A 14,286-nucleotide genomic window follows, 5' to 3' on the forward strand; every position below is an offset into this window, starting at 1 on the left:
CAATGCTTCGACAATTTCACACAAGCAGATTTACCTTGAGAAGTTTAACGGGCGCTGCGAACATTAAAAATTGAAAATGTCTTAGAAGATGTGACGGCAACGGTAAATATTGAAGTTGGAAAGCTCAAGAAAACAATGAAAGTCGAGTGGATAAAGCCGCTATGTAAATATATAATCAGGATATATTATGGGTCGTATTTATAAGGCATATTTTAACGATATACCCGTCAAATGCAAATCGTTTTAAATTATATAATGGATAAAAAATGACATTCGATATTTAAATATAAAAAAAATACTTTTGATCAGTAAAGCAATTAAATAATTAAATTTTATATCACCACGTTTCTGTGTCTGAACGCGATAAACTAAAAAACTACCGAATGGATTTTCATACGATTTTCACTGATTTCAATGAACGAATGATTCATAAGGAAGCTTAAGGTGTATAATTCATTAATGTTTGTTATAAATTGGCTGAAATATATGCTTGTTAAGGATGTCGGAAAGAATCCCTAACCAGTCCCTTATTCCCTAAATCCTTTAACGAAAACATATTTACAAATAATACGTACACACGTACACACGCATAAAGGTATCTACAGTAGCTGTTTAATGTAATTTCTCTAAAGCATAATTACATATAACTATGTCTAAAAAACAATTAATATATTATGAGAATATGACCTCATTCGGTCAAATCACTTAGAAGTTACACGACCACTACTAGACTCGCGAATGTGATAAAAGGTCGAAAAAAACAATTATATACGAAATGTCGACCGCCCTTAATTTTTTTTTACAACATCCTATATACATTGATATAAGTTTGTTTTAGTTTATTCGTTATTAGAGTGTGTGTGAAGCTAATTTAATATATTTAAAAAAAAAAAAACTTAAAATTTCACTTTCACTAAAATCACATCAGATCAAAATATTGTTTGTTCTAACAGGCTCTCATAATAACTTTTAAATCACGTTTTAACATTAAAATGAATGTTGAAGGACCGGCAAGAAACATAGCAGTCACGCCTTTTCTCAAATGAAATAAATAAGCACTTACATACATTCTAAAATATAACTTCGTAAAACTGCAAATGTAAGCTTAAACATTCCCTCTCGGGATTTTAGTTTCATTTTAGAGAATATTATAGTGTATTTAAATAATACTAAAACGTTAATAAAGAGCGGTCCTAAACTAACAACACGATATTCTTTGAAACCAGTGTCTGCAGCAAGTATTTTATCTAAGGACGTAGTTACGAAAGTAGGTTTCATTAGCAACATAAAATTATATAAAAATAAAATAATCTATGTATAGATATAGAGATAGCCAACTATATATAGACCAGCCAACCCTGCTGGACATCATTTTGTGTGTGGACAAGCGCAGCCGATATAGCTGAGATATCTGGTTCACTTTACTTGTGGTAGCGCTTTGTGCAAGCTCGTCTGGGTAGGTACCACCCACTCTTCAGATATTCTATCGCAAAACAGCAGTACTCGGTATAATTGTGTTGTGTTGTTGTGTGCATGTGCATTGGCAATGTAAGCGATGGTTACCAAGGTTGCGTTAAAAGCATATTTATTGAGTAATATATATATATATATATATATATATATATATAACAAAAGTGATCTAGTGATCTACTAACCGACTGAAAAATGTTTTACTTTAGAAAACCCATTTATTGAGAAAAAATAGAATATTTAAACTTCTCTTTCTGACACAGAGGGGTGGAACAGCTAGTTTATATAAAATCGGACGCGATGAAGACGATTTGAATATTTTAAATAAATATAATGTTATGAGATCTATGTTACTATTACATACATTTCAAATATTTACTTTTATTTTAGTATCAAAGATAAATCTAAAACCGCATCGAGTTCTGCATTCGCAGAATTAAATATTATAGTTTAAACCTTTATGATACGAAGAAAATTTTTATTTTAAAATTTTCCAAAAAATCGTAATCAAACTTACGACTAAAAATGCCGATGATTTAACAAAAATATTCATGTAAATTGGAGGAGGAGATTTGGTTTATTCCACCACGCTGCTCCAATGCGGTTTGGTGAAATACACATGTGGCAGAATTTCAGTAAAATTAGATACATGCAGGTTTCCTAAACATTAACGGTTAATAATAATTTTGCGGCATTTAATGTGGTCAAAGATTGTTTTTAACAATTGACTACATTTTAAAGCTTTTTCAGGGCGCTGTTGTAAAAGCGTATACATTGTTCCTCAAAATAATTTATGAAAAATGTTTACGAAACCTGTGAGCTTATGAAAAGTGAAAGATATAATTTATACTCAGTTAGGCTGTTAGTTGGGCTGTTATCATCCTTCGTTCATCGCCTAACAGAACTATATATAAAATTAGCAATGACTTCGCACCTCCGCTTGTTAAAATATGGTAACATAACATTAATTAAGCTTATCAATAGCTCGACTACAGCGCCACCTATCGGATAGCACAGCTATGTAGTCTTGATAATACAAATACATATTGTGAATATGAAGCCAATTGGTCAAAAAATCGCTAACAAATGCTCGAACGATTACATAACCGTATATACAGAGTATAAAAAAAAAAACAAAAGATATAAATTGACCTCGGACACAAATCTGTCTCTCGTAGAGTTACAAGTTCAAGGAAGCTGTGTACTTAATCAACTGAGGATTAAGCCGTCTTCGCCGGAAACAAGCGTCCAGAGCCGCTCAGTCGCTAGACGTCTTGTCTGATTGCTAAGTCGCTTTCATAATTATTTATCAAGTCGTCTGGTAAAAAATAAAACTGTTTTTTATTAAGAACATAATTTACAAATTCATTTACATATTTAAAAACTGCTATTTTGTTATACACAAGGTAAATTGTAATAATATGTTATTTTTATACGAACTTAATCTACTTATGAATGGAGGTATAAAAGAAATTGATGATGTTCTACTGACCGATTTCGGCTACGGCGGCCATTTTCAAGGGAGACTAGCCATCTTACATAGGACAATTATAGCGCACAAATGTGTCTCTCACGATACGCTGGGACAGCATATCTGACACAACCGGAAAGAGTTTAGCCGCAGAATTAACGGCTTTACATGCTGTCCGACACATGGGAAGCAATGCTATAATCCGGGCTACAAACCATTTTTCAAGAGAAAATAATAATTGTTGTTGTGATGATGCAATTTATTCTTTTGGTATAAGGAACTAAGTTATTTGTTTTTTTTTTATAGAATAGGAAAGCGGACGAGCATATAGGCCACCTGACGGTAAGTGGTCACCAACGCCCTTAGAAATATTTTTCTATAATTTTTAACCTTAATATGGAAGTATATTGATGGTGATGGATGGCGGCCAACCTCAAAAGAGATTAGCCAACTGTGCAGGAGATATTATAGCGCCCAAGTGTGTGCACGAAAAGAGTGCTTGCACAGGAGCACTCTTTATTCCTCTAGCTCTAATAATCCGACGGGACGGTAAACCGACACGATCGGAAAGAGTTCAGGTACAGGACCAACTGCTTTACGTGCTTTCCGAGGCACGAGAGTGTACACACTTCTAACTCCCCCCGGGCTGCTACTGAGAATTTTCTGATAGAAAAATCCAATAACTTTTTATTGGCGGGTCAGCGGCTTAATTTTTAGCCACTAGACCAACGAGGCCTTCACATGTACATAATATGTATTATATATATCGCCCTCGGCAGTAACTCGTTCAAATGAAAATTCAATACATTTCGAAACATTATCAGTTAATAATTTTGTGGCATCTAACGTAGATGATTTTATGTGAAATATTATTTCGGCATGTATAATATCGAATTAAATTTCAAACAAATTTGGCAATTCTCACGTTACTGACAAGGTTTATTCGACAATTGGATTAAATTTTAAAGGTTGAATTTAGGAACCTATTTTGAATATACATACATATGTATGTATCCTATCATAAAAACTTATTGTTTTAAATGTGTAACCGTGCAGCAATATAAGGAATGATGAATTATGTTTACAGTGCAAATATATGTAATCATTTAAAATGTATGAAACACCCATTTGCGGTAAAAATCGTTTCATTTTGCAACGTTACATAAAGATAAGTACTTGAATCGAATAAAATTAAAAAGTACTTAGAAAATATCAACAAAACTGATATGTATCACCAAATGACAATAATTATTATTATCGCTACAACTTAGCTATATATTAGAGACTGATTCTCAAGTTACTTCAATACATTAAAGCTAAAACATCTGTCGCTTTTATTAAACAAATGTAATTTTACATAGAAACATTTCGATATAAAATTCCTTGAACAAATATAAGGGGTATTTGTTAAAGGTGTCTAATAATTTGAAAGTAAACCCCTACAGAAGTTTTTGTCCAGTGGCTTCTACAGGTCAGTCTCTTGAGTTTTTGGGACAATGAAAAACAAAAAGTTTTCCTTTACAAAGTCAGTTAAAAAGAGCTATTGCCATCAATTGTCACCTGTAGGCAATAAGCGAGAACTAAAACTTAGCTGGTGGGATGGCTTTTATTAGAAAACTTTTACCAACAATATAAGGAGTATGGAAAAATAAAGCTTTCGTACGTGGCACAAATAAAACATAACGACCGACGATGGCTACGTAAATATATATTTTCAAGTATTACAAGTACTTCTAAATATAATATACTAAGTGTTCAGATTGAATAAATAAACATGACCATATTTCTGATTTGCATAAAGCAAAGCCGAGATGGCCTAGTGGTTAGAACGTGTGAATCTTAACCGATGATCGTGGGTTCAAATCCGGGCAAGCACCACTGAATTTTCATGTGCTTAATTTGTGTTTATAATTCATCTCGTGCTTGACGGTGAAGAAAAACATCGTGAGGAAACCTGCGTGTGTCTAATTTCATTGAAATTCTGCCACATGTGTATTCTACCAACCCGCATTGGAGCAGCGTGTTGGAATATGCTCTAAACCTTCTCCTCAAAAGGGAGAGGAGGCCTTAGTCCAGCAGTGAGTGAAAGTGTTCACCAATTTCCACTTTAGTTCTCAAAACACAATTTTTGTCAAGATATAAGATATTAATCATCATGTACGTCAATACGCCATCAACCTTGGAAACTAAAAAGTTCACTCACCCTTCAAACACGTACACACCAATGCTGATTGTTACTGTTTGCCGGTAGAATGCGTGACGAGGGAGTGGTACCCACACAGGCGGACATACAAAGACCCAAGTAAATATTAGTATTTTTAAATATTAATATTAGTGTTGGTAGTATTGTAATTAATTATTTACTAAGAAATGCGAATTACTTAGTAAATTATTAATGAATTAATGAATTTTTACTGGTAGTAGAGCTTTGTGCAAGCTCGTCTGGGTAGGTACCACCCACTCATCAGATATTCTACCGCAAAACAGCAGTACTTGGTATTATTGTTTTCCGGTGTGAAGGGTGAGTGAGCCAGTGTAATTACAGGCACAAGGGACATAATATCTTAGTTCCCAAGGTTGGTGGCGCAATGGTGATGTAAACGATGGTTAACATTTCTTACAATGCCAATGTCTATGGGCGTTAGTGACCACTTACCATAAGGTGGCCCATATGCTCGTCCGCCTTCCTATTCTATAAAATAAAAAAATAAGATTTTTTTTTTCGTTCTGAAATAGAAGACACGATTTTATAAACTGAAGTAACTTTTATCAAGCAATGTTTCAATTGTAATCCTTAAGTCTCAATATTTTCTGCAAGAGGTTGTTATTTGTTCGACTTTCATTCGAAGATTGGACATCGATACAACATCTAAGTAACGTATAAATGTTATTTGAACGCTGGAAAGATAACGAACGGTCCGTCATTAGCTAGCAAACGTCAGATATTTATGTCTGATATTATTTATCTATTGTTTAAGATTTTCTAGAACAAGCAATTAATCTTAATATTTTTTATCAAACAACGTTAATTTTGCTTCTTATTTAACTTTTGTAATAATGAAGCATATAAATCTCCGGAATTTTATAATTATTTTATTTTATAATGTTATAATTATTTTAGAAACCAACTGAAAGTAATTGGTCACGTTCTCCCATAGAAGTTATTCTACCGTTAAACAGCATATTTAATATTGTTGTGTTCCGGTTTGAAGCGTAAGTGAGCCAGTGGAATTACAGGCATAATCACATTACTTCTTAGTTTCAAAGTTAGTTGCAATATTTCTATAGCGCCGATATTAATGGGCGGAAGTGCCCACTTACCATCCAATGACCTATTTGCCAGTCGGCCTACATTTTAAAAATAAATATTTATAATAATAATATTTAATATTCCTTATACTACCAATGTTCTATGTACGTCCGTGGCTTGGGCTATATGGGTTTCTTATTTTAATAACATTTTTGCGAATTAAAAATGTTAAAAATTCTTATTAATAATAAATAAATAAATATTATATTATATTATGAGGGACAATATGAGAGAGCACGATCTCACTAAGGAGGACGCTTTAGATCGGGCAAAGTGGAGGCATAGATGCAGGAAAGCGGACCCTGGCGTTACTAGGCCGGGAAAACGCTAGGTAGAAGAAGAAGAAGAATAAATAAACAAATTATTATTTTCTATTATAAGTAATATGCATTGTTTATTGTTTTGTGGCAGCGGTTGGAGATTAAGAGCTGAAAATCGAGCTCAGTGGCGTGCCAATTGAGAGACCTATGTCCAGCAGTGGACGCGAAAAGGGTGATGATGATGATGATGATGATGCATTGTTCCTGTATGTAGTTTACTCGCACAGTCACACACTTATACAAAAATGATTTATATTTATATTAAAATACGTATTTATATTCAAATTACATATTATTCGTCTATTTCATTATATTTATAACTTTCGCTTCTATTGTTTTAATATATCGCCTTCATAAATTTCTGTTCAAGCCAGAGGTTGACTGGTAGAGAATGCCTTCAGGCATTTAGTCCGCCCTTTGTTCTAACTGTTGGCCAATAAAATATTTTAAATGAATAAATAAACTAGCCGCCGAGGCTGAAAGCTCTGCGATGGGTAATTAGGTATTTATTTTGTTACATAATAAACAACATAGTGAAGTTTTTTTTTTTGTAATGTTTTATTGCAATTTCATAACACGAACACAACGCACATACATATAACCGAATTGACGATGGAAGATGAATTGACAAGTGCCTTCAACTGACAACAGTCCTCGATGGTAGTTTCACTGGATGAATTATATCATTTTGACGAAGCGAAATCGTTACCGTTTCGATCCATACTTGTCAAATATATCCACAATAATGAATGCTCGAAAATTTACTGACATCACGGTGCTAGTTTGTATTGACATCGAAAATCTGTAACTCGTAACTTTTGATATTAAATTAACGAATCGTGATTAACATTCCGGACGATGATATCTGAACTAGGGTGGGTTTATTACATAATCCGTGTCCTTCTATATTGTTTTGATTGATACAATTTACTACTGAAGTGAACTGATACGGCTTAGTGGATAGAAAAGATCTTAACCGATTATTACGGTGAAGAAAAACTTCGTTTAAATCCCACATTAAGTGCGTGTTAGAATAAGCTATATACCATACTTCAATTACTTGGTGATAGAGCTTTGTGCAAGCTCCCCTGAGTAAGTACCATTCACTTATCACATATTCTATCACCAAACAGTAATAATTTATATTGTTCCGGTTAAATGGGTGAGTGAGCCAATGTAACTTCAGGCACACGGGACATAACATCTTAGGTCACAAGGTTATGACGCATTGGTGATGTTAGGAATGATGGTCTATGAGCGGTGGTGACATCTTGCCATCAGTTGGACTATATGCCCGTTCGTCTATTTCATATCAAAAAGAGAAATTCATTTATCAAGCATTGGGTAATTTACTGGCTGTAACTTTACTATACTAAAATATTATTTGGGGACGAAATAACAATGTTAATCATTTCATTACCGTTTTAAGATAACAGATTCAATCAAAAGTTTACAAGTACAGTAATATCAAAGCTAAGAAAGGGCAGCCTTAGCCTATGGTCTCCTATTGATGCCATTTGCCGCTTACAGCGCCAATTTATACGCTACGTCACAAGGGTTACCATAAAAATGTTTGTGGCTGTGTCACTTAATATCAAAATATAACACAGAACAACCGACACGCGTCACAGGAACAGACGTAGTTCGCTCCTGAAAACTGTATTTACCGCTGATGTTGTGTTCGGCGTTCAAGCGTCAATCGGAACGATAACGCTGAACTCAGACGTTACCTATAGCATTTATTAGGAGACCGTAGCCTTAACGCGGAAATATGACGGACGGGTCGTCATTAACAAGCGAGCCTCCGTTATTACGACCAGGTTGCGACGTTTATATTGTAGAGATAATGTCTGTTATTTAGCGTCGCACCGCACTAATATTTGGTTGTGTTTTTTCCGCGACGTCGGTTCTCGTTAGTGATATCCGCCTGATGTTTACGCAGCGTTATTTTTATTCATTTCAAAGACGTTATTCTTTAATGAATTCTCTGAGATTATAAAGATTAGATTGTAAATATATTTTTCGAACATTGTAGTAACCAACGTCTACGTTGACGGATACTCAGAAAACATTTTATTTTTGCTATCATTTATATAATAATTATATATTTCTAGCTTCGCATTGTTCTAATTATTCCTATACTAACTGATAATATATAGTCAGTTAAGTATAAGTTTAAATTAAACAAACGAATATAGAATTGTCAAAACAATAGAAGGCGTAGTGGCTACATAGTTCCGTAGCATCGTAGCACCGTAGCAGGCTACTAATGAGGCTACGATATTGTGCCGCCCAGCCGGCCGACCCTAGCGGCCTCTATAAATTGCTTTCATGCATATTTATTTATTCAAATATTATGTATGAATTGAAATCTCGTCCGCGACTACTGAAATATGGCCTTCCGTTGAAAATTGAATCACCCGGGCAAATTAGAGGCACACAGTGTAATGGTAAAAAAGTTGATTTGAAATAAGAAGCATAACTTCGATGTGCTCCGATCATTATTCCAGTACACTCGATTAAGTTAGCCCATCGAAGCAGTAAGCGTGCAACAACAATTTTTTTCATATTTTGCTCTGTTGACGTTTGAGGAAATTGGACTTTAATGAGTAAACTTATGCATCGAGGCGTGCACTCATCTTGTTTTTGTGATAATACCACGTTTTCAAGCGCCCGTTAAAGTTTCAGTTTAATAGTTTTTTGATGACTCCGTACGGTTAACTTGTGTAAACGGGACACCGGTTTGCGAATATTAATATAAAACAAATTTAACTTACGCCGTTCAAGTTTTTATATAATGAAAATTTTATTTTACATTACACCAGTTTCCTCCCGCGACTTCGCCCGCAGCTTTGAAGGGGATGGGAGGTGTTAGGTACCCAATGTCCTTATCTATACCGCTGACAATGTGTATGCAAAATTCTACGATAATCGGTTATATATCTAGTTAATATATAACAGCGTAACAAACAAACTCAATATCGCATTTATAATAAAAGTTAGGATTTTATTAGACAAACCTTCATATAGCTATATATTAGTAGTAGTAAGGCAATGACTAAATTAAGTTTTAAATAAAACAAAATTCAACATCAGTATTTTAAAATCACATATTATACCGAACACGTCTGTCATTGTTGCGAGTAAATAATATAAAATTTATTATAATATTCAATAATAATGCCAACTTATCACATAGATCGCGATTGGAACAATTTATACAATTACAAATATCTCCATAATTTAGTATTGAAAACAATGGTGTTACAATCCGAGGGCTGTTCACAAATAATGAAATAAATGAAGCGAACGTTTCAAAGCTGGGAACTAATTAAACTCGGTTGAATCGATATCTACTTATAAATTAAGACGGTTTAGCTTTCGAAGGTAATTGAGCAAAAGTTCATCTCAATATTGATAGCAAGACGACGTTCTTCTACCGGAATATCTTATCTTAATTATTTGTAAAGGAAAAAAGTTTTCAAAATTATTTGCATTATTAAAAAGTTACTTTTTAATAGTTGTGTCTTTGTAAAGGTTGCAGGTACATCTGGATGGGTGCTACCAAGTCATCCTTAATTCAGCCGGATAATAAAAACATCAACACTCTGATCTGTTTCAGCTTTAAGGGTGAGCTTGTATAATTAAAACTAAAAGGAATATAAAATCTTAGAGGTTAATCGACGAAATATTGGGTGGTTTTATATCATTGCAGTGTTCTTATCTAGTGACGTTTATAAGTGACCATATCATTAAAAAAATCATTGTCAAGAGTACTGATAATAATCAAATTAATTAAGATGGGTACGTTTATACATTTATATGTGTTAGTTACGATTATTAAATTACGATCATTAAGTATTCGAATTTTAAAATAAAATTGCAGTACGGCGGAACTTGAGCCAGATAACTAATTAAGAGAAATTAAAATAGCATTTAAAGTATGCGTAGTTGAATATTCAATAATAACTTGTAATACGACTACAAAATTTATTTTTCTTAAACCGTATTAAAAATGGCATAGGTAAACAAAAATATACAATGAAATTTCAACGAAAAATCATATTATATAAAATTCTCATATTTTGTTCATATACAATGTCAAAATGGGTCGCTAATAAATTAAATACAGATAAAATAACAGCCCTTATGAAATAAGAACTCTTTGATCTTAACAGATAATTTGCAAAGGACTTTTAACACATTTAGCTTATGTGAAAGCACCTTTACATTGAAGTTTCTCCTTGAGAAGTTACCTTATATTCTTACTTTATATTATTTAGCTTTGATACATTCGCAATTTAAGTTGTCTAAAACTCGTCAGAAAGGCGGCAGGATCAAATTACATATTTTTCCTCTTATAAACAGATACTACAGCCCCTACAGGGCAATGAAAACAGTGATATTGAAGTTGAGAAAAATGCATCATTAAAGATATACAACTAAATAATAACTTATTTTTACAATAACATATTTTGGAATATATAATAAAAATTAAAGCGTTTGTATTAAATTCATAACAATAAAATATAATGCCGAGAAAAATATCCAAAACTCAACCGAACAATTTTAAAGTATTTCTAAATTAATCAATAAATAATTGGTCTCGACGTTTTCAATGTTATCGTACAAGCTTTTATTTAACTGTTTGTGTGGGTTAAATCTTGTCACTATTTCAACCACTTCACACATTTGCAGACGGGCATAAAATTTGGCACACATGAAATCTGGTATAAGCTTTATTCCTTTTGTTTCACGGATCAAATAAAAACTTGTGTTGATATAAATTTAATATCTTCAGATAAGAAAGCCTTAAGAAAGAAGAGCAAGGTGTTAAAAAATAATTGACGCCTAGTTAGTCTATTGCTCAGCGAAGGCAGGAACATTGTATATTGAAATATGGCCTTTTTTCTTACAATAAGTCAACCACCTTCTTAAGTATGTCAAATCAAGTAGGTGGGTTGTCTTATATCTGTATGAAGCATGGACTTGCTGAATACATGTATATTTAGCTAAGATGAATATTAAAATAATTCTTACCTTAATTCCAATGTGGATGGGGAAGTCAGACGCCAGAGCGGGCTGAGGGTGAAGGGCCGGCAGAAGCGGCAAGGGCAGGGGACAGGACATCATAGCTGCGCCAACCTAAGACAATAAACGCAAAGTAAAGTAATATGCCCGTAAATACCCAACTGATGCGCTTCTTCTCTAATCTTGCCCAGCCTCTCAGGTAGCTCTAATAAAGGTCGTTGACGTAACACATGTGGCAAAATTTCGTATTCAATTAATGCAACCTATCAGATACAAAATATCAAATCTTTAGTGAAAGAATAGAAAGAAATATTTTTGGGGAATCAATTGATGCTGCAGGGTTCTACCCTTTGATGAAGAATAGACAATCACCTTATTGGCTTGAATGATAAATGGTTATGCTATTGACCTCCTAATTGGCATTGACCTAGGAAGTTGTCAAAGAAGGAATCCTCGTCAGAAAACCCAATACTTTAAGGCTGATCCATCAAAGACGAGCCACTAGATCACTGGATGTATTTGATACTTTGCCCTTATGTATTTTAAAATTCGCTCTACTACTGGTCTGTTTGAATTTCTCACATAGGTACTTAAATCTCCTATACATTTTTCACGAGCTTTTGTAGTTTTCGTACTATGGGCTCTTTGCATATACCGCTGAGAGTTACTGAAATAGAATTTTACAATTCCAAGAGTATTCCGTCTGATTTTTACCATTGTTGAAACAAACATTACATGTTGAAGGTAGGAATGAGGTCGGAATTAAATATAATTAGATTTTTTTAGTCTTTTTTTAACTTATAAACTTTTTTGTCCGATTACAGACAGTTAGTAAATCTTTTAAAACAATGTATGCGCTTTTACAACAGGGTCCCAGAAAAGCTCTTTAAAAGGTTTGTGCATTAAAGATTAATTATGCAACTAACGGCTTTATAGTTGACAATTCTGACTTCGTACGGGTGAAATGAGATTTTTATTCCTTCTGGTTAAAATAAATTGCATAAAGTTCCATCCATTCTTACAAACAAAATATCCTAAAAACCGAATATAAAGACTGGATACCTTCGAAATTGAATGGTCGCCGTCAGTCCCTTTCAAATAATAAAAATAATTATTTATACGAATAATAAAAATAAATTACGATCGGAAACACTAGGTGTTGCTAACCCGGATTTACTCCTGCGATCTTCAGTGGATATTTATAATATGCAGGCGGACTAGCAAATGAGTCACCTCATGGTAAGTGATCACCATCGTCCTCTAGGTATGATCATTGGTTCTGTAAGAAATATTAAGTAATCCTTACACCACCAATGCGCCACCAATCTTTGGGACTAAGATATTATGCCTGTTACATTGGCCATAACCCTTCAAATTGGAACATAACAATATTAAATAAGGTTGTTTAGCGATTTGATTAATTTCGTTTTGATTATTAGATGTTACCTACCACCAAGTATTTTGCCCATATTCGTTATAGTATTTATTATAATGCCCATAAATAATAAAATATACTTTACCTACAATTAAATTATTATTCATATAACACATTGATCCCGCGTTACATAGAATCGAAAATGTCGAAAACAATTTAGTTAGCGATGAATTTGAAAAGCGGATATAAACCGGTATGTGTTCTAATATTCCGTATGGGCCGGTGCGCCAGTTGAAAACGTTATGAATAATATATAGGCGTGAATGTAACATCGCGGGAGATCAGGCGGCATTACCTGTGCCTGTGACAAATATGAGCGTCGAACAAACGGACAGGGCGACAGTGTGTTGTTTTATTTGCACCCTTGTGTTCGTATGTGGCTGTAAATTGATTTCAAATTTACTTGCCGTTTTTATTAATAAATAATCGACTTTAAGTATTGAGCTGTGATATAAATATACAAATAGAAATGATCTAGTTTTACGGTCAGAACAAATTAATACTTTGTACAAACAACATCCTTAAAATTCCTAATTTCTTTTATTTTATTTTAATAGGATCTCAAACAAGGAATACACTTCACAAGCTTTAAACACATCACACGAGATATATGTCGATGTGCTCCCTCAGTTTTAGGAAACCACAGCATCCATCGTATATAACTAAGTAACAGCTAATATAATAAAATTAAAATAAAGGACTAAAGGATATTTCTGTAAAAAGGTAAATAAGAAAAATCTACATGAAAAAAAACTGATTTCAAAATATTTCAAATTAATTTTAACATTGTTCTGATTTCAATTTTGAATTCCAATTTTCCAGCTCAACTGATAATAAGAAAAACTATCTTTATATTATTATATAATTACAAATAAATGAACTAGGGAAGATATAAATTCCTCCTCAAATTTCAAGTAACATGAAACGATCAAATAAACTCCTCGATTTGCGTAAATAGTTTATCGAGTACCGAACTCGTTTTGTAAACTTCATTTATCAATGCAAAAAATCTAATCGAAAACGATGCGCTTGATAGATAAATATGTATATTAAATCGGATACGAATAGTGTGCTTCTTAGTAATTTGGTTTTTAGTTGCTTCGATATTTAAATTATCACTTAGTCATTCAAATTTAGTTATCTCACTCTCGCTGATTCTGACGAGTACGTGGTTGAGGATTGGATAGCAAAGGATATAATATAATAATAAGAATGTCCTCCAGACCAATTTCGGCCACGGCGGCCAATC

General features: G+C 33.3%; 1 protein-coding gene across 8 annotated transcripts in view; it reads right to left on the reverse strand.

Annotated features, from left to right (window-relative positions):
• LOC126768786 (polypyrimidine tract-binding protein 1) overlaps window positions 1-14,286 on the reverse strand; it is a 462,213-nt gene that overhangs the window by 265,281 nt on the left and 182,646 nt on the right. For all 8 annotated transcript variants that reach the window (XM_050487100.1, XM_050487107.1, XM_050487104.1 and 5 more), the window contains one exon: window positions 11,612-11,716. In XM_050487100.1, the coding sequence (XP_050343057.1) occupies window positions 11,612-11,704 (93 nt within the window). In that variant the 5' untranslated portion in view covers window positions 11,705-11,716. The remainder of the gene's footprint in view (window positions 1-11,611; window positions 11,717-14,286) is intronic.

Source organism: Nymphalis io, chromosome 5 (genome assembly GCF_905147045.1).
Source record: "Nymphalis io chromosome 5, ilAglIoxx1.1, whole genome shotgun sequence".
Lineage (NCBI taxonomy): Eukaryota > Metazoa > Arthropoda > Insecta > Lepidoptera > Nymphalidae > Nymphalis > Nymphalis io.